The sequence below is a fragment of the Trachurus japonicus genome, chromosome 22, assembly GCF_045865225.1.
Source record: "Trachurus japonicus isolate A0001 chromosome 22, Traja_1.0".
NCBI classification, from domain to species: domain Eukaryota; kingdom Metazoa; phylum Chordata; class Actinopteri; order Carangiformes; family Carangidae; genus Trachurus; species Trachurus japonicus.
Window position 1 is genome coordinate 27,177,869 of NC_140928.1, and position 26,141 is coordinate 27,204,009.

The 26,141-nt window shown below is 41.8% G+C and overlaps 1 protein-coding gene across 1 annotated transcript in view; it reads right to left on the reverse strand.

Moving 5' to 3' along the window:
* alk (ALK receptor tyrosine kinase) overlaps positions 1-26,141 on the reverse strand; it is a 362,208-nt gene that overhangs the window by 17,424 nt on the left and 318,643 nt on the right. The window contains exons 11-19 of the mRNA XM_085767765.1: positions 22,523-22,615; positions 14,753-14,918; positions 13,046-13,193; positions 10,299-10,406; positions 9,516-9,657; positions 8,384-8,551; positions 7,697-7,795; positions 4,574-4,729; positions 3,359-3,472 (exon numbers count right to left, since the gene is read on the reverse strand). Of these exons, the coding sequence (XP_085623891.1) occupies positions 3,359-3,472; positions 4,574-4,729; positions 7,697-7,795; positions 8,384-8,551; positions 9,516-9,657; positions 10,299-10,406; positions 13,046-13,193; positions 14,753-14,918; positions 22,523-22,615 (1,194 nt within the window). The remainder of the gene's footprint in view (positions 1-3,358; positions 3,473-4,573; positions 4,730-7,696; positions 7,796-8,383; positions 8,552-9,515; positions 9,658-10,298; positions 10,407-13,045; positions 13,194-14,752; positions 14,919-22,522; positions 22,616-26,141) is intronic.

The window sequence follows — 26,141 nt, forward strand, 5'->3', positions numbered from 1 at the left end:
TTATATATTTACCAAGTGCTGTCTAATGTACGAGTGCTGTCAGCCACCAGCTAAGCTGCCATCCATCATTAGTGCACTTCATTCATCACTGAGGTAGTCCCCCCCCCCCATGATGCTGCTGCTGCATCTACCCATGTGTGTACAGGAGTGTAGGTGGGAGTGGGACGTGTGTGTCGGTCTGCAGGAGTGAGAGTGAGCGTGGGTGTGTGTGGAGGGTATGATGGCTCAATTAGTGCATATGTCTGTAACAGCCTAAAAGCAGACAGATGTCGACCACGCTCACTTCCCATTCTGATAACAGCCTGCTAAGAGTCATCTGAGAAGGACCAGGCCAGACACTGAAGGGCTCTGTGTGTGTGTGTGTGTGTGTGTGTGTGTGTGTGTGTGTGTGTGTGTGTGTGGACGAGAGAGAAAGAGAGATGTGTCTGTTGTGCAAACAGAGGACTCATATGTGAACCTCTCAGACATTTAATAGCACTGCACGGCTCTTTATGGCCAGTAACTACTTCAACTGTCCCACCTGCTCCTTGTTCCTTCTAGTCGTTACCCTGTTTCTTCAGACATTGTGTCATATTGTAGTTTTATGACATGTCAAGTCCTTTGGTTTCTAAACCTTTAATGTTAAACAGCAGAATCTGGCTGACATCTCTCCCTACAGTGCACAGTACTTAGACTCTTTTATTTAATTGTTTGACTCTCACACAGGAGCCAGTGCAGTTGGCTCATATGTTGGACTGGAATGTTTTTTCAGGAAGAGGGATGTCCAGCTTAAAGGGACATTTCAACATTTTGGCAAATTCACCTATTGCCTAGTGACCCACACATTCACCACGCTATAATGATAATAATGTAACATTACGAGACAGAGTTGAAACTACATTCCAGAAATGGCTTCTGGGTGGAGTGATTTCAAAAGCAAGTAGTTCTGAGTATGTGCTTTATGTGTCATAATGCTACATAATTATACATGATTATCTCATAGCGTGGCGAATGTGCAGGTCAAAATTTGTCCACGAGAGCGTTTTGGAGTTGTTGGATTGTGTATTTAGTTTGATGAGGAAAACGTGGCAATACCATGCAGCTCGCGTCTCTGCTCTGCTGATCTAAAAACAGCTTGCACCGACAATTAGAGGTAATGAACCTACTCCTAAAACTACAGGGATTATGGTAATAGGGGAATTTGCCAAAATGTTGAAATATTCCTTTAACCTGCTTCCACTGTGACCTACCCTCAGATAAGTGGAGGGTAATGGCTGGATGGAAACAGACACTATACAGTGACCTTTAGAACATAGTGTCCATTCAGAATCAGAATATCTTTATTGTCACTGCACATGTACAAAGTACTTGTGAAAGTACACAGAAAGTACACAGTGCCTTTTAGACAACAAACCTTTAATCTCATAATCATCACATTTTAAAGATGTGAATATTACTATTGTGTGACACTACATGTGTCAGGGATGTTGCACAATGACTGATAATGAAAGCCAGACAGGTAGACACCGTCTCCTCAGACATTTTAAGATTATAGTAATAATATTCCTGGGTAATGAAGCATCAACAAGTTCTCATACCTGCCTTTGTTCTTTTTACTTGGGAGATTAAAATATAGCACACAGGCTATTACAATGAAAGGAGATGATTATGAAGGTCACTCGTGAGGAAAATTCTTGGCCATGTTTCTGTATATTTATTCATCACAAAGATTTCTCACGCTCCAGAAAAAATATCTGTTGTGGGACCATTAAATTAAATTTGAGGCACTAATAAAATAACTCTTTCAGTCTTTTTAGAAAAGCCAAACCTAACTTTTATATATCCTCACTAGCAAATATCTCTGGATATGCATCTGAGTTTTGGAAAATAATCAAATGTCTGAAAAATAATTGCTCTGCATCTCTGCATCCGAAACTTGGCTTTAAAAATCCAATGATCAAATGTGTGAGGCTTTCATTAATTATTTGATTTAATGCTGCAATGCGTTTAGAACTCCAACCTTAAGTGCTATATCTAAATCTTAATTCTCCCTCAAATCAGTAAACCATGGAGAGGTTTATAGGACTCAGGTTAATTTAACTCTAACACACTGAGGGGTGATGGAGATTTCTCTTTCCTTCCCTCCTTTGCCTCAGAGCTGACTGAATTGCAGCAGCTTTAACTTGCATCTTTAACAGACTTGCATCAAGTTAAATCTGGAAGTGGGTCCAGGTTATCCCATTACATCAAGCCGGTGATCCGTGTGACTTGAATAATTACCGTTCAAGTGTAAAACTGGATCCTGGAGGTTCTTGTAAATTCTTCATCATGTCATACCAGCATTTCCAGTATCTCTTATCTAACTATATGTTTGCAGGCCTGGACAATCACCATCATGCTGCACTTTTCACTGAGCCATCTGAAGCATTTGATTCAGTTGATGGTAATATTCTACCACACTGACTACACTCAACTGTCTAAGTAAACAGCCCACACAGGAGTCTATATTAAGTCACGATATCATCAAGCTGTAATGTATACTTTTATAAAGATTACACTATTTTACATACCAATGGAATTTCCACTGATCTGGCTGTTGCTGATATACAGCCTGCTTTTAACATCTTTCCCCGGTCTATAGAAGCAACGTGAATTTCTCTCTTAACCATCTGGCCTGCTGGTCTCGTCTTAAAGCCTCAGGATCATGAAACTCAAACAGCTGACTGTTATAAATACTCTGGTTGGACACTAGACTCATCTTGAAGACCCATGTTATCTATCTATATAAAATCTAACACAATTACAGTATTTACTGTACAGAAAAAAGTCAAGTCTCTCCCTGGTTACCAAAAGACCACTGTACAATACACATCACAACATGTTATTTCTGTCTGCTCTTGATGTTGTTCATATACATGTACGTATGTACATGCTTCATGCTTCCTCCTGCCACACTGAAACATCCTGACTCAGTGTCACAACACACAGCGCCTTTTCTCACCCATTGTTATAAATAAACAAGAGAGCAGCGCTGTGTGTTGTTCATTTAGAAGCCTCTGCCATAAAAACTTAGCTCAACGTCTTTTTGATGCTGAACTCTGAGTAGTTTCAAAGGCTTTGATGCAGACAGATGGAATCAGCTGCAAGAAAGTCCCACTCTATTAGTTTATGTAACCATTTTAAAAAGTTGTACTGTATCTACAATCATACTCACAGTTGGGTCGGTCATATAATGTCTGCATATGAACTATCCGTGTGTCTCTGTCATTTATTTTTACATGCAGGTCTCTCTTGAAAAATAGACTCTCTGTTTGGAGAAAGGATTTAAAAATGGAAATACCCACGTCGTGTCTCAGCGCTAGAGTGTGACAATACTCACTTATCATGACTCCAGATACAGCCAGCAGCAGGGCAGCGATGAGGGCCGAGGTGCCAACAGACACGACCACCCCGACAGAGGAGTCTGTCGGCGGGGGAGGAGGCGGGGGCGCGTCTGACAAGGGGAAACAACAGTGTTGCACAGTTGTTATCTTCCCCAGAGGAGCATTAACATTCACTTCGCAACTCTGATCCCCAACTTAATTAATGATGTGAAAGCGATGACACAACAGAGCTTAGGATCAGCGATGGCTGGTGCATGTCAATTCTTTCTCAGTGGCGAGGGATGATCTCATTTCACTTGTCTAAGCTAAAGAACAAATGTGCACACCGAGAGAGACCATATTGAGATCCTGACCTTTTATGACCCAGCATCATAGAATTATCTTCTGCTTGTCATTACTGAGAACAGATTTGTAAATCATAAGGCAAGGAGACACTCTAGGTCGTTAAGATATTATTGAGATGGTAATAGCTCTGTTATTTGCTTCAAATTGTTAAGTGACATTCCCTGCCATATGAATTCATTCCAGATCTACATTCATTATTCATCTGAGATTACAAATTATAATTAAAGAGGCAATTATAGGTTCAGAGGAAGTTTGTCTACATCCCTTTGTTACAGTTTGACTCAAGAAAAAGACATTGCACTGGTGTGAGGTCTGGGTTTTTAGTTGAGGTTGACATGATCTAATATGCATAGTGAACTGCATGAACCTTCAGCCCACTGTGAGACACACTCTCACTCTGCTGCACAATGTCACTACATGAGGATCCAGGAGAAAGCTTTTATCCTAAACCCTTGACATGATAAGATAAAGAGCTTTTATCTGACTGCAGCACAGAGATCAATTGCAAAGTCACAGAACAGGGCTCAACACTTAGAAAACACCGGCTAATAGAGCTACAGGTATATTCATTTTCATTAACAGGGTTAGCTTATCCTTGGGCTTGATAATAATTATTATGAATGATTAAGGGAATGTAGAAAAAATGTTTCCTCAGATAAAGATTCAATAAAATACAGAGCCTCCCAGGCTTAATTACTCTCCTAGATTAATTCATTATCTATTCACAGAGTCATATTACAGGTACAATTACACTCAGCTTAACTCATTCCTACGTCTGAATTAATTTCACATATTTGTGTGGAACAGAGAGAAATGGACCATTGTTCACGTCCCACCCTATACTAGTGTGATACCATTATTCATACCTGTAGCATTGATGCAGGACACTCCGTCTGGAGCCAGCATGAGGTAATCATAACAAAAGCAGACGACGCTGTCCTTGGTCTCGTGGCAATCGCCGCTCTCACAGTGGCTGCAGTTCTGCACAGGACTGATGATCACTTCACCGTGGCTGTCGACAGCTGTGGGCACGCACACACACACACACACACACACACACACACACACACACACACACATACAAAGCATTGGGTTAGACATGATTCTCAGGAAAATACAGTAAAATTAACAAAACCTTCAATAATACTACAGTTTAAATCACTACAAGTGATCCCAATTAGAATGAGGCATGAGTACCATTTTTTAGTTTCCATAACTCAGCATCCAGTTTACATAGCTGCACAATATACTATACTAGATAATAATAACAATGATAACACCAACAAGAAATATCATTCCATATGGTGTCTCATTCAAAAATACAAAAATAAAGTCTGGAATTAGGAACAATGAAGACAAAACAGCAGTCTAATCATCAGGCTTACTGAAGACATGTGTACAGTATTTTCAATAAACATTATTACTTTGAGGTTTGATGCCAAATGGGTGGGTGTGTTTAAAAGCTCCAGTTTGCAGCACAGCCAAGATAAATGGTTTATACAGCTTTATATTTATGGAAAATAAAGTGATTACAGCTCTCCAGTTTTTCTATCATAACATCTAAAAACTCAAATGATCCCGGTGATGCTGCTGTGTTTGGACATTCTCATTTTGGTCTGATCTTCCTTTTAAACTAGTGTGGCTGTATGTCTGCACGAAATCTATACAATCTGTTCTCCGTGACACAACCACTCATTCTGCCATCAATTACCATGCATTGATAATACCTTTACCTTTATAAAGGCTTAACAGAAATCAGTTCACACAATTGTAAACCACAGTCAGCCCAACATGAATTAGTTCTGGGCTGTTGTTGAAAGCTTGTACTGTTTAGTAAGCAAAGCAAATGGCCTCATCTGCAGAATCTATTCTCTCCCATCAGTTTGTTATCAGCTTTATAAGCACAAATGCATAAATCTAAGCTAGAAACATTTGAAAGGTTTCGAAGGAAGACTACAAATGTCTGGAGAACAGATGGTGGCTCCATACTAATGTGTCAGTGTACTCTGTATTCTGCATCTCTACATGCAGTCATGTTACTCCTCTGCTGGGGTGAGGAAGGTGACGCTGGCTTCTCTAATGACTTTTACAAATATTTCTTGGACGTTCTGTTTGCACTCCTTGCTTTTTGTTTAATCATATAATTGTATTTGCCAAGAAACAATTTCTCGTCTCGTCAAAGCTAAACAAGAACAGGCTGTACAGATGAGTCATTTTCTGACCCATAAGCACATTGAATCATTTCTTCAGATGCTTGCAATGCACATGAAAAACTGCATTTTATTTTTCATACAGGTGGATCGAGTTAGACTTGCTGAAGCTCTCAGGTCTCTAGCAGCATGCATCTGTTCAGCCCTATCTGTATTATTCCACTGGTTTTGAAGTAGCCTGTATCCAGTAGATTAGGACACTGCATTGCAAACTGGTTTCCTCTGTCAACATTAATGAAATGATTTTTTATCCTTTTTTTAGACTTTCATTGCACACTGCAGGGCTGTCCGGTTTTTCCTGCTGTTCTCATCTGAGCTTGACAACCTCAGCTTGTGCAGTTCAAGCTGAGACAGAAATGACTGGCAGAGCCAATTCTGATTACGACTTCAAATCACAAAGCCTTTAAATCTGACCTTTACAATGATATTCTTTAAAGTGATCAAATCACAGATATTACATTCTGATATTTTGCTGTGCCTGTTATGAAAATGACTCAGACCTTTTGGTAATTCACTGGTTATAAATCATGCCTCTCTCTCATGCACTCTAATTCAACCAAAAATGCTTTCAAGAAGTGAACTGTTTATTACACAGAAAAGTCTTGTTTTATATAAATCAAGTTTTATTATAGTATTGTTAAACATGCATATGAATGTAGACTGTAGATGATGTAGACTGATGTTTGTCTTCATTAAGGATTGTGGGTATTTGGGAAATGTTGTTTAAACATCTTCTATCAGTGCGACACTTGTTTAAAAATGATGTCCTATGTTTACTAGTTCATTTCATGCAGCCCTTTGAATTACCTTGGTGCCATAAAAACTTGCTTCACCTTGTCTTAGTTATAAAATTTTTACTGTTTTGAATTTTATTTAGTTGTTTTTTCCCCCTTCATTTAAACATAAATCACCATGTAACTTCATTCTGAAAGGTGCTGTAAACATAGTTAATGAAGAGGAATGAGAACGGTGATAAATGAAACATTTTGTGCAGTTTGGAAAAACAAATTTCACTCTTATTTACTACTGAAATCCCTCCTCAGGAGGAAATGGAGTAAAGTTGATGAGAAACTGAAGATGGTGGCTGTCGAATAAGAGGCCCTGCCTCACTACACAGAATTACTTCTATTAAAACTCAATGTGAGACAGATATGGGTGTGTACTTTACTAGAGCTATGTGGAAGACAACTTCAGTACTTTGATGTCTATTTGCCATTTCCTTTGTTTCGCCATAAGGTGAAGAGAGAATCTTAGATGATGCATGGCTGGTCAATAAGTTCACCATGACAGCTGGAATTTCATACTGTTTTTAGAATCTGTCAATTCAAATGCACAAGAGGAGAAAAGTATAGGTGGGTCAACACTGGATTTATTTATTGATCAGTTCCTCCACTCCATCTGGAGGCATTAATCAATAGAAAAAAATCATTGGCTGGACTGAAAAACTCTAGTATCTCGACCTCCACTGACAACTGTTATATCTGTTGTACATTCCTTACAATTACTTCTCTGAGTGAAACTACTTTGTGCTCTACAAATCTGCATTAGTTACTTGTAAATAGCTGCAGAAAGCAAAGCAGATGCAGAGCAGCACAGCAAAAACTAATTTAAAACGTCAATTGGAAAAACTGTTTCTCTCATCCTTCTGTGCAGTACAAACATATTAATGTTCACCTAGAAACACTACAAAGGTATCAAATGTTGAATACAGAAATGTTGACTGCGGCTGTTCACCAGCTGAATGGTTTTGTCTGTACTTAATAAACATAGCAACATTACCCTTCAGAGGAAAGAGGAAGGGCTCTCCCTCCGGACTGAGGAACGATGTGCCGTCATCACCATCATCTTTGGGATTGTTGTCTGTGGAGGTGTTACCACCTGGAAACACAATTAACAGTAACAAAACCTCACTGTCATACTTCCACCAGTAAACACATGGCTTTATCAGTAGGAACTCAACAAAAACATCTAAGCGCACATGTCACAGAACATAACAGGAACACCTCAGACTGTCCACACAGGGTTTCTGTAGCTGTCATGTCTTCTGATGCAATCCCAGTCACACACAGATAGTCTCCCTTTTCTTCCACCAATGTGTAAGACACAATAACAGTTATTTGTATGCTGACCACCATGTGTGCTTCACTGTTTCTTATAATTTATGTTGGTCTCTGTACAACCCACTGCTGGAATGACACACAATTATACTGACGGTCATTAAGAGTTTATTACATAACATTACATGGTTAGTACAAGGTGATGCATGGGGTCATATTTCAAATCTGTCTTGATCAGTTAGAGGGAGAGGACATACTCCACCTAATCCTGACCAGTCTAAACTCTGTCTCCTTGTCACATTCAGAGTAAAACACTATAGGATGTACGTACATTTGAGTCATGCAAGCCAAGACTATTTATTTGTAAAAGTTTTTCTGCAGAAAAACCTTGGAAAACTCATGGACTAACCTCTGTAGCCTCCACCACCGCCTCCGGACATACAGCCGCCCCCGCCGCCCCCGAAGCCGCCACGGGTCTGCCAGAACTTCTGACAGGCCTGTCCTCCCTGGCCCCCCAGCACCAGTGGTCTGCCACCCTGACTGACAGGAGCACTATCGTTCCAACCTCCGCCTCCACCTGCCACCAAGCACACATTTGATACCATGTGAAGTAATGTGTTGTGTTGTGAACAGAGGGAAGAGAGGGTTCTTAAGTGGGTCAAAGTAGGGAAAAAGCTGAAATATATGGGATACACACACAAGTATCACTTATATTAACACACACAAAGAACAATCCTCTACTAATCATAACAACCTGGGTTAGAGCAGAGACCACAAACATAAAAAACCCTCCAAACAGACCTGTTAACATGAGATTAAAGTTACAGCTAATAAAGTTCAAAATAATCCCTCCCATTTCCCCCTAAACCAGACAATTTCATTTCCCCTTTTTGTTTTCCTCCTTCTCCTCTGAAGCCTGAGAGATACAGACAAATGAAAAAAAGCCATGCTGAATATTTCATTCATGAGTTCCCTCAAAAGTAAACGTTGGGCTTTGTGAAGATGTGAAAAATCAATAGCGTGTGTTTTCTGGGCTGCTCCTCACCTCCAAACACATGAATAATGGAACTTGCTCTGTGCATGGATGTAACACTGTACTGTAACACGATGCAGCAAAGTCCCTGATATAAATTATCATGAAGAGCGCTATGCTGTTTGTTTGTTTTTTTTGTTTTTTTAACCACAACACAGACTCACACGGAGGTGAATCTGTGACATTTATACATTAAGACAGAGGTAAAAACCTTCAGGAGAAACGGATGCTAACAAGTACAGGCAGACATGCAAATGAACACTCGTACTGCAGGCTATCTGTAAACCTGGACTATGATTGTGGTTACATGAGGAGGGGAACAGAAAACACACAGCATGTCTCATCCTAAAGTCAGGAAAGATAAGACAGAAACATTTCAGCGCTGTAGCAGGGTATTACTCATCTCCTCTCATCCATCATGCTCTCAATGTCTCACATTCACTATAGTGAAAGTGTAGTGCTACACTACAGCTGGTGCTAACACTAATCACGAGTGTGTGTACTGTACCTGCTGTGTGTGACTTCCCATTACGTCCCGGCTGGCTGGGGTCATAGTCCATGTGCTCCATCTGGCTTTCTGATTGGCTGCTGTGTCCCCGGCCTCCTCCCCCAGCAGCAATGATTAGGGGCTTGTACAGCCCCTTCTCCACCTGGGTCATTTTTTTTTTTACAGATATATCTACATTAGAGACTTTTGCTCTTCAAAGGAAAACCAACATTTAAAACATGCTCTTATTTGGTTTCTGCCTGGGAGAGATATGAGAGAATTTATGAAATTACTATATTTTTAAACAGGGCAGGAGCAGCTGTGGCCGTCCAGAGGTAAAAAAAAAAAAAAAATCCACCACAGGTATGGCTCACAAACCATGTTGCTGTTTAATTAATCAGTACAAGTTGCTGGGGAACCAGTTGTCACACAACCAGAGAGCCAACAACTAAAGCAGCACATAGCTCCTTGAGAACTGTTTTATTCAACATAACATGTTAATTAATGATCTTCAACTTTGGAGGTAGGTGGTAACTGTCAGACAAAGGCAGGATAACTGCATCCCTCTGTTTGCAAGAATGATGGAACCACCAAGAACAACACATAGTATATTGCTAAAAACTAGTTTAATGAGCTGACAAAATGTCAGTTCGGGCAAAACCAACTCAGCTGGTTTTATATGTAACACATGTTTCTGACTGGAATATCACGTAAATCTCTATAAATCATGTGCAGCTGTATAAAAAAAGATACAGATGTATAAAGACATCTTCTGACTGTAGTATTCTCTCAGCAATTTCTTACCTTGAATACATATGTAGCCCCGCCTCCTCCTCCTCCGCCCCCTTTCACTTGGGTTCTGTTCACCATGGGGCTCTGTTCCAGGCAGATTTTATTCAGTAGGCTGTTGGACTGAGAGGAGAAAGAGAAATGTCAGTTCACCAAAGAATTGCTTTCCCTGATGTCAGTCAGTCCCAGCTGCTGTGAGTCTAAGGTTTTAGCATTACAATGCTACACAAACACTGAGCAGAAACATCCATATGCAAACAGGAGCTGGAAAGCAACGTCCAATGTTTCCTTTATGAGACAATTCTACTGTGGTTTGAACAGACTGATATTTTGTGTTTTACATGACTGCTGCTCAGTGGGGTCGTTCTCTACACTGTTTCAAACTAATTAATATAATCTATACAATAGAGCTAATTATGTTACAGATGTGTGAATTACTGTAATACAGTTTGCAACACCTGTGCATTTTAATTTCTATGCTTGACAAACACCTTAATGTTGACATCACCTGCCTTTTTTTTTCTTTTACCAATAACAATGGTCATCTTTGTCCTCATTAATGCAAGTTATCCATTGCACCTTAGTGGCATATACAGTAAAACTGTGGATGAACTACCCTAAAAGATATAATTGGCATTACCTTTAAAGTTTATTTTGTTGTTGGTGAATCACAAACATCAGTAATTTTCTTCATATTCACGAAAACAGAGCTTTATGTTTTGTTTTTCTGGTAAAAAATGTATTTGACAACAAAATGCAGGGATTGTGTCACAGCTGAGGTTGTGTAGATTGATGTGTCTGCCTCGTGTGTGCCATCCTGCTGAACCGCCTGGAGCCGGTCCTACTCTGAGAGCGAGAAGGGCAAGAGTTCCCTCCCCTAACTCTATCTGAACCTCACATAAACACACTCACAGTCACTCATCGCTCCCTTTGACTCCCACATCTGTCTGAACCCAAACTCTGAGGGGCTGGGAGGCAGGAGGGGGCGGGACTTTAGTGACTGTGATTGACGGGAAGAGAGGGTAAAAGAAAGTGCATTCAAATGTTATGGAAGAGTCTTCTTCACCCTCTCTCCCTCTCAGCCTGTTCTGTCACCACAGCTTCTCACTTTTAAGTTGAGTTTGTGTCGGAGAGAGAAGGAAAACGACAGAGACAAGGTGTGTATGTGCATGTGTGATGGACATGTGTGTGTGCACACGGCAGAAAGAGAAAGACACTCAGGGAAGGAGTGAGAATTTGTCAGGACGAGGGGGGTATCATTTCTCTCACCATGGAGAGTGTGAAAAAACACTGTTCTACAGCACCAATCACTTTCAGACTGACCCTTTGGAGACAGATCCTGCCTCTCCCTGTCAGAACTGGGGAAATAAGAGAAACCATAAACGACTTCAGCCCCTCTCTAGAAGAGCCCAGCCCCTCTCTGCTGTACTGGGCACTTCAAGACTCACTGTGTTAAAATCTAATCACTAGATGACAGTGGCCAGCAAAACAAAGCCACAAAACACAACACAGACATGAAGCGCCTGATATTCTGCTATAACCAAGAGAGCTGCTGCATCAACATCATCCATCACATCTAAAAACCACTCATTTAAACATTTACATTTCATTTTAGAGTCTCACAGCTTTGTGACCAATGAACCCCTGTGTTTATGAGACAGTCATTTCTGTGTTTATGAGACAGTCGTTTCTGCACTTCCAATGTGGAAATGCTTAGGCAGGATGTTGGCTGATTATTTTGCTCATGTGTTAAATCATATAGAAGAAGAAACGAGCTATTGTTACTGTATGTTGACCAGGTTAAATACTTAACTCTGTATAAAGCCATAGTTTTCTTTCTGTAGAAGGAGAACAAAAGCTAAAGATCAAGCAGCAGATGCAATTTTACCCATTTCTATAGAAATGTAAACCATAGATAAAGGTTTACCTTGCATACAATGTGTGATGAAGACATAAGATGTACCTACACAACCCACAGAAAATCTCTCCTGTGTGTGTTTCAGATTCTGTAAGTAATTCCCTCAGTGGTTGTTGTTTGATAAGTGTCAAAGTTCAAAAACTAAATTTTCCCTGTTTCTGTGCAGGGAGAGACCTACATTTTTGAACAACTAAATGGCAGATGATGGATGGTTCCACTGGCAAGTAGAGGATTGTGAGGGTTTTAGTCTCAGTGTTGTGAACTGTGAGAGGAAGCATGCTGCGCTGCTGCCAGTGAAGAAGCTCCAGAGCATAATGGATGACAGCCACCCCTGGCAAAAGAACATAAGTAAGCTTAGGAGAGACAACGGGGAGATCACTGCAAGCACCGATTGCAGATATAAAGAGTCATTTGTGGCCAAAACAATGGTACGACTTAAAACGAGGGTGGTGGGTGAGGTCCAAGGACTCCTCGGGGTCCATGAGGAGGTCTGCCAAGGTCTCTGGATGTTATCCTGCCTGTGGAATGTTAAGGGACGCTGATTCTCACTGTAAAAACCTCTCCACTAGTTGCACATGATATAATTAAGCTGAATTTATAAGAACCTTTAATTGTCCTACACTGGCTTTTTAGGAGAAAAACATGGTGTCTAGTGAAATTACCCCCCTGCGTGTCTCCGTATAAAAAAAGATGATTGGGTTAGTTATTTTACAGTAGACCCATTATATATAAAGTGTTTGTTTCAGGTGTCTTGCTGGCTTAATGGCAAGGTGCAGACAATAGGTTCTCATGTAACTGAACATCTATTGACTATTTGATATTTGATGACTTTACAAACACTCACATTGGGGCAGGCGTTTTCTCCTTGTTGTCCCACCAGGATGTAAAGCAGCTCTCCTCTTCTCAGCAGGAAGTCTCCAGTGATGTAGACACCATGCGATCCGCTCATGGCAAATACGCTCCGGCCTCCAGCGGCACCGTACGCCGTTATCCTGGTTTGAACACACGTAAACAAAAACAACTCACAAACAACTACTAATTACTGGGATAATTACTCTAATGACACAAGACACCGAAGGCTGATTCCATTTAGTTTGAAAATGATTTTATAGTTCTAAACTGGTTCACCCAACAATAATGATGCATTTGTTATACATTTTGAATTGTACTGTTTTTGTTTATCAGAATTAAACAGATAAACAGTTGTCACGTACGAGGACTCGTGACAACTGTTCATCTGCTTAATTATCTGTGATTTTGCAAATGTGCAACAATAAATAAGTGCCAAAATGTATGTTTGTGGAAATAGTGGAACACACCTTTCCATGAGTGTACCTAATTAAAACATTTGGTCTAGCATGGCACACTGCAAAACCATATAGAAACAACACAAAACTGCATGGACACACTAACATACCTACAAATACACACCTTTGTAGCAGAAGACACTAATTTCAAACTCTCCAGTTGTCTTGCCAAGAAAAAAACAACAGCTTGATTGGTTTTTGGGAGCGCTTCGATATTTTTCTTCCCTGGTGGTCGAGCTTGGTGGGGGGAGAGAGAGCGAGTTGCCCGGTGCTCAGTAGCTACCTCAGCTGTTTGCCTAATGACTTTTGGGAGATGCAGAGCGCATATGCATCTCTGTGGCCGTCTGTCGGCTCCGTTTACTGGCTCTGCCAGCTAAACCAGGCTGAATCAAGACCACGTTTGTGGAGTTTGTGTGGAGACAGAAGGTGTTTTTCTAAAACTCTGGGACATGTGTTATGACAGTGAGGTCCATGTTGTTGTTCACTAGGTATTTTAAGACTTGAGGCTTTTGGCTGAGCTTAGGTGTGTGTGTGTGTCTGTGTGTGTGTGTGACTGGGTGCCTGTTTGTTTCTATGTTGATGTGGGAGGCTCGCAGCTTTCAGGGGCATCTCTGTTTGAAGAGTCCGAGTCAAATCCAAGTTAAACGCCTCGTGTTGTCATGGATGCCCACAGGGGGGATATTGATCCTGCATGAGGCAGTGGATATTACAGCATTAATCCTGGAGCAGTGCACAGTTTGAGGTCAAGGTGCTATGGCTGATTGTTAAGGTATTTTGGAGTCTTAGAGGCCACCAACTTGGATATGGAGGTGGGTAATTTTGGGATTTTGGAGTCATCAGGTGTAGAATGAATCATGTTATTTAGCTGCCATTATCCCAGCCTCTGCTCCCTTCTGCAAGAATCTGATAGTGATATTTCTCTGTTTGCTTGTGGAAGATTGATGTGCTGCGATGCACAGAGGAGTGAAGGTGGGTGTGAGGAAGTGTCTGCATTGCTGCAAAAAAAAATATGTGAGTTGCACAGAGTGCTGATGCTTAAAAAAGAGAGAAATGCACACTGAATCCTCATGAGCCGGAGTGTACTGTATGTACCCAGTGATTGGCCTGGCAACATGCTGCCGTCTTTAATGAACAGAGATTTTATTGTCACAGAGAGCGTGTTGAGTTAAAAAAAAATGCTGTGCAAGTAATGTTTGAGTCTGATGTTTGTGTGCTCAGGGCCTGTTCTCTGGCATCAGTCCTACCTGTAGGTGCCAGTTTCCGGGACCCGCCACATTTGAATGCCTTTGAAGGGCCCTCGGGTGCCGACTGTCACGTTGACATTGCTGTTCCTGTAGGAGTTGAGGCACTGAGTGGGAGTCGGGCCTTCAGGGCCTTCAGCCCCACAGGTATGAAAAGCCCATTTTTTGGCTGCACATGAAGAAAGAAAGAGAAAAAAATAGCATTTAGCGCTTCACAAAGCACACACACACACACACACACACACACACAGCTGCAGAAACACACACTCTGCATTCAGTCTCACATGCATTTACACAGACTTAAAGATGACAGAGAGGCTGAAACTCAGTGTGCACCACAGACTCATTACAGTTCTATTTGTCTCACATTCATTCCACTCTACATTCCCACTGCTCCACTTTCACCTCAATAAAACCCAAATATAAAGATATGAAGCAAATGATTACATATTGGTAAGACCAGCTTCAAACTGGAAGCGGCTCATACGAGATGCTGCTGTCGTTGCATGCACAACTGCAGCAGGGTAGTGACGGGATCACAGGTGACAAACATTCCTTCACGTTCTCTGTGTAATCCCATGTGTTGGTGCTAATTGGAGTTCTTTTCACTGTAGTTAGCATGAGATTAGTCTTGTCAGATGGACGTGGAAGGACTTAACACCTCGGTGCTAAACCCTGACTTAAGGCTTGTGAACACAGAGCAACGAGGACGACACCAGGGAGCGAAGCGCCGCTTTCCCTCTCATCTCTGTCTCCTTCAGCCTGCCTGTGAACTCTCTCAGGCTGATTATCATTCATTTCAGAGCCGGGTTGATTATTGCAAATCTGACACCAGATAGAGTTAAAGGCGTTCATGTGACAAAGCAATGCACACGGTGGCTTTTTTTAAAATTTTCGACCTGCTGCCTAGTTTGATTGTAATGATGTCTGTGATTATTTACTTTAAGAATGAGCAGACACAGACATTGTTCCTTTTCTTTTTCACCAGTGTTTTATATGTTTTGCTTTAAAGAGAAGAACTAGCTTGGGAGAAGTCCCAGGAGAGCAAGCTAAACTTATGATGCTCTCACCACAACACCTTATACTGCTCAAGTTCCCTGCTGTGAAGTGCTTATTAGAGCTGAAGCCTATGACTAGTGATCCCAGTATGTACCAGCATCTCTTGCCAAAACCTGCTCTCTCTGACTGGGGAAAACAACGGCAGGAAGCTGGTATTTTTAGACTAATGTGTACCTGTGTGTCTACCTTGAAAAAAAAAAAAAAACACAATAAAAATATGCACCATTTCTGACTAATTATCTCCTCTGGAATTATGGCAAGCAATTGAGGTTTCACAGGAAAGAGTAATGGGTTTTTGGGATGTAATAATTCCAAAGCCACAAGAAACATTCATCCCGAGTGCCTGTGTCTGTCACTGTCAGTCCAAATGATGACTATTATTGCTGCCGAAATCTGGATGGACTGCATGTCGAGCATCGTATTTGTCAGTCTGATCCTCATGATTGCTTTGGTCCAAGGGCATCCCGTGAGTGATCCACCATCAGTAATTCATACTGAGCTCGCCGCTGTTTCTCCACAAGCATTTCTTTTTGAGTTTGGCAAAGTGTTGCCAGCAGAGACAATTTCAAACAGACTGACACTTTGAAAAACACACAGAAACACCTGCATGGTAACAGAACAGAACGATTTGGAACAGAACGATTTAGTCTGGCCTTAGCAAATGCACTCCTACTGTAAAAAACAATTGTGGGGTGACTGGACCCACTGTCTGGCTCAAATCCAGCAGCAGTAAATTGATCCCCTGAGTCAGTATTTTCAACACCCAGCTAGGTAAAAAGAGTTAAGACCGCTGGGAAGAAATCCATCGCCGGAGAAGAAAAGCCTCCAAAGCCAAACAGTGCTTTAAAAGCAAATCTGACCGTATTTAACTGGCTATGACTGGCATGATAAAGAGAAAGATGTGGAGAAAGGATAATAACATCTGAATTTGTATCTCAATTTAGCTTTTCCCATACGAAGTGAGTTCTTGGCTGTTTGATATTATTTAGAGCCAGTCTGACTTTTTGACATTAGCATCGCTGGTGTTGAAAATAGCAATGTTGTTCGATTTCTCCCTTCCATGTCTCTAGGGTGTGGTTGGTTTCACACTTCGACCCGGCTGATTGATCTTGTTGGGCCATCAATATGAGCAAGTTCTTACACACACACACAAAACCCAAATGGCGTAATAAGCAGCTCTGTGACAAGCACTTGGCAGAACAAACAAAAACAAGATGTGTTCTCACAGATAACAGTCTTTGTGCACGGCCGTCTAACCAGCAACACACACACACACACACACATACACTTACTGATACACAGACTCAAACCTTCCCTGGGGAGACGTCTTTGCCGTGACCTTTGGCACTGGTGGTACTGTAGCCATGTTTGTATCAAACACTGGCCTTCATCAAAGAAAGGGCCAATGTACACTGTCATCATTGAGGAATTAACACAGAGGATTGGAACAAGACAGAAACAGACACAATTAAAGAGTCAAAGGGAGAGAGCAAGGCTCCAAGTTTAGAAAACTCTCTGATATGATTACAATACTGACAGTAATGTTCCAGTGGCCGTTATCTCCTCTGAACATTATTAACAAGGAAACAGTAAACATGTCAATCTCTATGAGTGACAAAGGCTGTGCTTAGGCTGCCTGCCCAGGGAATCTGGAACAACAAAACAAGCATCCAATTATATTTACAGTAAAAGTAAGCTTTAAATTGCCCGAATGAAGCGATGAGATTGTTTCAAGTTTTATGACAAATTTGTGAACTGACATTGTGAGCAGAGACAGACAGATGGACCACCAGATGGACAGATGGACAGCACCTTCATCACTCAGTACAAGAAAGCATTTTGTAGCAATAAGCTATTTGAGGCTTACATTGTAATTCTAATGTTTCAGTCATGATGAGGTTAACTTGGTTTCGGGTCATGTCTTTGCCTGCTGGGAGAAACTAAGCCAATCAGAAATCTGCAGACTGGACTAGAGGGAGTCAATGACTCAGAGACAAAAACAAGCAAAACTACGTCTGCTACAGGGTTCACAATGTACTGTAGAGATGAATCTGCTTTGTGTTCAGTCATTTGTACAAGCTAAATCTACATATTCCTGACTGACCACACAAATGTTGAGTTAATTACTCTTATCAACCAGTGGCAGAGATGTAGTCAGGATCGATATACCAGACTGGTTGGGGCAAAATTGCGAATACAGTTAGTTTGATGGTTCACAGAATAACTTAATGCAGTAGGAATAACTGGCAAACACATTAGTTTTGTCTGCTCCACTGTTTTACATGCAAAACAATGCACTCAAAAAAGCAACTTATCTAATACAATTCCACATATTGTAGGCAGAACTGTACTGTTTGTAAATCTCTGGTCTTAGCATGTATCAACCATTTCCAGTGACAGTTGTCCTCCTTGGGCCGGCCGTTAGAATGATGGATCAAGGTTGGCACGTCATGAATGGACTTGAATGCTAAACACAAAGCGTATGGAGCACCCGAGTCCAATTAATTACAAAAGCCTGTTTTGCGTGGCGCTGCTCGTTATCAGCCTCAAATCTGTCTTAGTGACTAATGTTCTCCCTCCAAAACCCATAGTAACAACAACCAGCTAACTGACTGCCGCAGGCCAGTCTTTATGAACAAGTAAACACCCAAGCACAGACTAATTAGCAAGCACGTTATGGCCAAAACTCAAGCTTTTCTGCATGCAGCATTCAGGGACCAACATCTGCTGTCATTTGCTTTCAGCAGCCAATCAGATGGTGCCTTCTGTCTTTTTTTTTTGTATTTCTCCGTATCTTCTTCTGTCTAAACAAAAATGGCAGAGGACATATGATGACGTGGATGGAAGATCCACAAAATACGTACATACTGGACAAAAATATACACAATAAACACGAAGTAACTATATACAATTGGGGAATGTGTGTAAAGAGTACAGGCTGGATATGTCTCAGTGTTCAGTGATGTTGGACATGTCGGTGTGTGGAGTAAGGAGGAGGGGCAACAGCATCATGATAGTGATATGAAGATAACACATACTTCAGGTGGATGACAAATACACCCACAGAGAGACACACACACATTCACATCATTGTTGTTTTGACATTATCGCAGTTACATCAGGAGAATAATAACTGGAATAAAGATAGATTAATAAAAATAAGAAATAAGAAATAAACATGTTCTTACTGAAGAGAAAGAACAAAAACAAAAGCAAGAGAGAATAAAAAGAAAATGATCCTTCTTCCTTTGATTTCATGTTGGTTTATTCCACAGAACTTGTTTTTCTTGTTGTGTGGTATATGAGCAGAAGTGGGACACCTTGATATGAAAATGTGCTGTCTGTTCAAAGAAGCTAATGCTTGTACATCCTGCTACATTTTTGCAGAAAAGGTGTAAATATAATACACACTTGTTCATCATGACAGTGTATTGTGTTTTATCTTTTGAAAGGAACCTGGAAACAAAAGTCTTAGTCATCCACACACACACACACACACACACACACACACTCAGACGGTAAATGGCCAGTGTGAGGGGGAAATGGGCTCGGGGCTGATTTTGAGGTTAGCGACGCACTCCTTTCCAATCTGGGGAGGTAATCACAGGAAGAAAGGGAATCCAGCTCATCTCGGTGGACTTTTACACCCCCTCCCCTTCCCCAAAGCAACTGATGAGTCAGCAGAGTGGGGCTGGTGCCACACAGTAGGACAGCGGTGAGAAATGAAAGTGCCTGCTGCCATAATAGTGGTGAATCAATGGAGATGAGGGGAAAGGACAAGAAGAAAGAGAAGAATTAAGGTCAAGACAGAGGGAAGAATGTAGTGAGACGTGATGCAACAGACTGAGATGTGGGCAAATGCTGACAGGTAAGATGGTAGAACACAGTCACTGACAGCCTTTAAATGATGAAGACGGTCGTGATTGGAGAAGCAAAAAGTGACCCGATGCCAGGCCCACATATGGTGGCAGAAAGAACAGAAAGATGAAGAGGAGGGCGAGAGGAGACAAGAGACGTTGATGTTCGGTGGGGTTAATCATCGAGCGTGTCGGGGGAAAGAGACAGCCTTGTTGGAGTGACGGCTCTGCTGAGCTAAAACTCTCATCAGGGCTGCTGTCCTGCCCTGCAGACGTCAAAGCATCAGCTGCAGAGGGGGAGACGGGGAGAGGGGGGAGACGCCTGCAGAATGTTAACCAGTCAAGTCTGTCTTTGAAATGACCAGCATGCCGCTGTGAGTTCAACTTCTTTCCCCCCCAAGTTAATATCTATGATAATTACCAGGGCGAGAGCAGCGTGATCTCAAAGTCCCATGTTCCTCTGAGGAGACTTATGTCTGCTGTCTTTATTGTAGCCGTACTGAGTATTACCTGTGTAATCACATTACAGGTGCTATATTTCACAAACAGAAAACCCTTGCAGTTGACTCAATGGTGCCAACAAGCGAACAGCAGCCAGCATCCTGTTGCCCCGGCTCCTGTCCGCTCACATTACGTAAGTGAGCACGAGTGAACGCCTTGGGTATCGTCCAAAACAGTGACATGATGGTTGTGTTGGGAAATAAATTCAGCCCTGTACTGTATGGCACTGGGATGGAGCCAGATTTAGGATTACCAGGCGTCAGACCTTGTGGCGTTCAGAATGTGATTAAGTGGGATTGCAAGGAAAGATCATCAGCGGCATAACAGTGAGCGCAGAGAAGGAACCTCTACCAGCGGTGGCGTGAAGCCATACGTATCTGCTGGAACATGCACATGGCACGCTGTCATGTGCACCCTGAATGACGGGCACACACACAAAGGACCGGTAAAGAGGATTTGTCCTGGTAGTCGCAATGGCCAGCTTGATTAAACATAATCTACTGGCATTGTGTTGATAGATGAGGTAACTGAAGTTACACTTACACTCATTCCATTTCAGTCAAAATATTACTAATGAATCAGTATCAACTCCCAAAACAGGTTATACATATATACCAACCAGCCAGTTAGCTATTCTAATATGGCTGATTGGTGCACAGGTTGTGTTGTGTTTTTAAAAAAACAGGATTTATAAGGCAAAATATCAGCTGATCTAGAGCTGAGTTTTCCCCAGCTGCAGAAACATTCCCATTTGGCCGTCGCTGTACCAAACTCTCCTGCAGGAAACACTCCTGTGTTTTATGTTTCCTCAAGTGCAATGTTTCCTGTTCAGCATACAAGATTTGCTCAGTGGACTGAGCAACCTTTGTTTGTTGACTGAACCTGCCTGTGGCTCCAGTTCAGTACATAATTCAGTAAGGTTATCAAATCATTTCAGACAGCCAAACATTAGTTGGATCTTTTGCTGTCCCCATTTGACCCTCTGGAGGCAGACAGACTGCTCTCTATTCGAGACAGAGTGACCCATATCAAAGACCTTCAGTCAAACAAATTACTACTCAAGAAGAGCCACGCATTTCACTGCAGGCTGCTGTTATGATTAGTCACTGTTGTGTCTGACCATCATCTTACTTTCACTCATTCATGTCAGTCACAGTTTGTTCTACTGGTACTTCATCAGTAACTGTTGTCATTTTACATTATAACCTGCAGTGAGACATTTTCTGACCAACTCTTCAAGCTCAATTAACCAGTGATTTCACTAATCTGGTGACAATTCTCTGCATGTAGCCACTTCCTTTACTAAGAGTCTAAACCAGTGCAAAGGTAAATACAATCTCACATTTCCATCACACAAATTGTCTAACTGCCTACAAGACTGAGATGAAAACTGGCATATAAATGCTCTGCTAGCTAGCTAGCTCTTAAGACTGTACAAATATATGTCAGCTGAAAATATATGTTGTCTTTGCTGTGTGTTCAAGGGTATCTTGATGATGCAAAGCAGAAAATGTAATCTGTCAAACCAGTTTCACATATTCAACAGACAAACATGCTACAAAATTGCTTTGCTGGGCTTGAACTGTGAATGCATGTCATTAAATTCTCCATGTTGCCTGGGACAGAGAACATGATATAGATGAGTGCACTTGTAAGACCGAGACAAAATTCACATTTGTTCAGCATTTATTTTAGAGGATTGATGTCTTCCTGCTTAATAAATTATTTCTGGGGATTATTCTATACAGCATTACTCTAAATATCTCACAGCAAAGAAGCTTCAACAAGTCCGGTGTATCTCAAGCACTTCAAAGCTACTAGCTGGAGAAATGTGTCTTAGCGCTGGTTCGATATGAAAGTAACTCTAACTTATGACTTTAAATATAGAAATTGAACCTGTGCTTGTCTTTACCCTTTTGAAGCAGGGAAAAGAGAGAGTATGAGGTGGAAAATGTCAAGTCTGTGTAACTGGCTCCACTGACATTCTCAGGAGACAAATTGGAAGATTTTACACTTCAAAACTGCCTGTCCTGCTCCATTTAATGCTAAAGGAGATCTCAGCTGCACTCACCCAGATGTGATTTGGTGTAGACCAGTAGGGGGCACACTTACCTTTTTGCAGCCCATGCATTGTGCCATGCTCAGCACGTGTACAGTAATTGTGAATCATTAATGCGTGCGAGTGTACAAGTGTGTATGAGCTTGATGTGTGAGCAGAGGAGAGAGCAGGGAAGACAAAGAGAGCCAGAAGGCAAACATTCATATGTGGAGAATATTCTCCTTCAGGGTGGAGCCATTCACATCTGAGCTTCACCCACACTCTGAGTTTAACTGTGGCAATCAGGTTCACACTTACTGTAGTCTGGAGTGGGGAAGTTTATCGGAGGCCTTTCGGTGGTGGGTCTAGGCAGCCTGGTTGTAGTCACCACTGGTGGGAATTCGCCGTTGGCTGAAAAGAAATGTGATGCATTTATTGAAAAGACTGTTTTCTTTCCCTGGTGAGTAGCAGTGAAATGTTGTTGCTGTTACATTGAGGAGCTGCATAAGCACAGCATCTACACAGAAAATGTGGGGCCACCAGCAGAGGTCATTCTTTCATTTGTACCAGCAATAACTATACAGGGGGAAGGAGGCTGCATGAATTCTCTTCTCCTCCATCTCTCCCCGTCTCAACTCGTTCCTACAGTGGATGTGTAAGCACATTCAGTCTGGGTGTTTTGTAGCAATCCATCAGGCATCCAGCATCCACACTTTCTCAAGACTGACATCACAAGCGCGCTGGTACTTTGACCCCTTCCCCTCAAATTCTGAGCCAAAATGAAGTCTCCCAGGCAAACAGCTGGCTCATTGGCTGTTGTTACTCACGTTAAAGGCTTTTCTTCCCTCATTTATTACACTCAGGAAGTGGTTGGATGCTAACCTAGAATAAAGAGTCACCTGTGCTCATTCTCCAGTTTCCAGTAGAAGTAGAGAAGTAGGAGTTCCCATGGTTGCTTGACTGAATCACTGAGCAGATGAATGACTTTCCTTGATTAGGTCCATGCGCTGCAATCAGCGCTACAAAAGACTGGCCTGAGTGGTGTTAAAGAAATCTGCTGCCAGATCTGATCGGGGACTGTAGAAGCTATACGGAAACAATCAATGCAACCCTGTCAGCTGAACAGAGGAAAATACTATTTAAGGATTTACTGTACTCTACAACAGCAGAGAGGAAAACTACATTACAATCTAATATTTAAGTAAATACTTGCTAAAACGGTCACAGGGGACATTTCAGACCAAACACCTCCCTAAACTTGTGTGATGTGCACAAATTATGATCAACCCAGATACACAGATCGTCAGCCATGCTGCTACAAAAGTGTCAGTGACTTTAACTCTTTTTTTCCCAAAGATATCCCATATTGTGTTCTGTCCAGCGTCTTGTTTCTTTGATGCTTTATTCTGTAGATAAGGCTTGCAATGACTTTGTTGAGATGACCCTTGTTGTTGACTATGAAATGAGAAGCTCTTTGTACAACTGAGATTCGGAGGCATCAGATACGGTTCACTATGGTTTGCAGCGCTGATAATGCCGCCATCACACAATGATGACACTTAACAGGGACAATGTGTCATATCTCGACCTGCATTCTCCTCGTCCTGCCTCTGATATACAACTTTCGTTATGCAGTGCATGCCACCCAAAGAGTCAGAGCTGCACCGTCAGCTTCAGAACAATAGAAATCATTACTGTTTCAGCCAGACTGCCACAATGCTTCAGTCTATCAATGAGCCAATGAGCTCCTTTCATTAAATACTTTGAATGTGCTCAGAGTGGATACTTGAGGCGCGCAAACAGTGCATTGTAAATGACACTCCATGAGCATGTGACCTGCATATGAAGTCCTAGTTCTGTGCTGTGCATGGAAACAGTGTTGAGAGGCCTTACACGATTCCAGGGCCTATTTGCATTTCATAAAACAAGAGAAAAGAGAAACGTTCTGCTTGTAGTCTTGTTGAGCAGCAGACTGTTTGTTTACACTGCTGCTGCCTGATATTCTCCATAGAATAACCCTGGATGGGAAACATGAGCAAAGTGTCAACTAAAGGCTACATGAGAGTATTTTCATTCTCCTGCTTTGGTCTTCTAAGTCCTCTAACTATTCCTAAAGTAAAAAAGTTGCAGCTCCACATATCATATGATGAGCAGGTGCTGTTGGCAGGACCTTGGACATTGAGTTGCTTCTGCTGAATTTTAAGCAGAAAAGTGACTTCAAGTTTCCTAATTGTGACAAGCCAATAAGCTGGCCACGTTCCTCCATTCGCCACCTTGGTGAAAACAAATCATGTCTGCCTTCCCATCACCGCCATCCTTCTGCTGGTATCAGAGGACAAAAACAAGACTTTTCATCTTTATCTCTGTAATCATTTCACTGCTGAATCTACCCCTCTTCTCCATCCGGGCTCCCCTGTCACCTCAGGCTGAAAGCTCACCATTTACAACAATATGGCAGGGGGCTCCCACAACAGCTGAAAGGTTTGGAAAGCTACTAGGTGGCAGTACCCAGTTCAGTCAGAGAAAACCTTCTCACTTCGGCTTTGGGTAAATAACTTATTATTCGTGCTTGAGTTGGAATTTCATCAATGGTCCCTTGGGGGAATTATCATAAAAGGACAGTTTGATCAGAATCCTGCAGTTTGTCTTTAAAGGTACATCAAAGATGTGCACGGAGTCTGACGGCTTGCACTGGTGGTCGACCCAAACTTTCTTTGCTGTAAAGTAATCTTTTAATTTTGGCTTCAAAGCTTGAACAACCTGAGCAACGCTTACCTAAAATCTGCCAGCAAAAAAAAAAAAAATCAATAGTTCATTCCCCAGTCCTGTAATCCTCAAATAAATATGATCATCTAATTCTCCACTGCTGTGGAGCTCTGGTATAGATAGGGTTTATGAGCAGATTTGATGGATCACATACAGCAAGAGAGTGACTGTAATGTTTGATTGGTCGGGCCATTAGAAGCACTTTACACAACACTAGCTCTCCATGACCCTTAAATTTGTTGTGTGTACACAAGTAAAGCAACTTAAGCAACTTTTTTATGTCTTGGACAAAGGAACTAATAAGGTTGTCTTCATTGTTATTCTGAGCATGAGGGACAACGCTACAGAAGGGCTAAGGAGCGGAGAGGAGGAGCGGCAGCATTGGTATGCTGCTGCAGCAGGAGAAGGACTCAGCAGGTCCAGCATGGAGCAGCATGAACCAGAGGGCAGGGCAACAGCCGGCGTGGCTGTCACTGTTCATTAGCAGGGCGCCGTAAGCTACCTGAAGCCCACCAGAGGCCAGCACCGGGGGGTGGGGTGCGGGGGCACCTTGTTACCACCAGCTACGAATCCCAAAATATCTTGGATTGCTCTGAGAGATATCCACAACACAGACATTTCGTGAGGACAGACAGTGTTATTGCTTATGGAAACATGATTTTAAAACCTGCAGAATACTCAGTGTAGCCTACTACACTCAGTGTACTACACAGTGTATGATGGTCTGTCTAATCTGTTCACTTGCACATACTTCAAGATGCTTGTTAAGCTGATTGTTGATCCAGTTGCAGCCGTACATTTACAAGTACATAGTGGCTGATAAACCTGAGAGGGCATTTGAATAACCTGCTTTACATTAGTCTCATGTCATCACTGGATACACCAAGGGCCTGTAGAGAATGGATACTCACTGTTTCTCCATGTCCCTTAAAACCTACAGGTGTAGGAGATCATGATAGGAACAAATACCTTTTCTTCTGGGAATAACTGATGTTCTGTTTGTTTTCCTTTTTAATGTTTTACTGTATGTGTCATGAGAGTGTGTGTACAGATGTACGTCTCTAACTGTCACATGTATTCTATGTATATTTATTGTCTACAAGACAACTAACATGCACTGAGTCCAAGACAAATTTCCCCTAGGGGACTATTCTACCTACATTTCTTACTT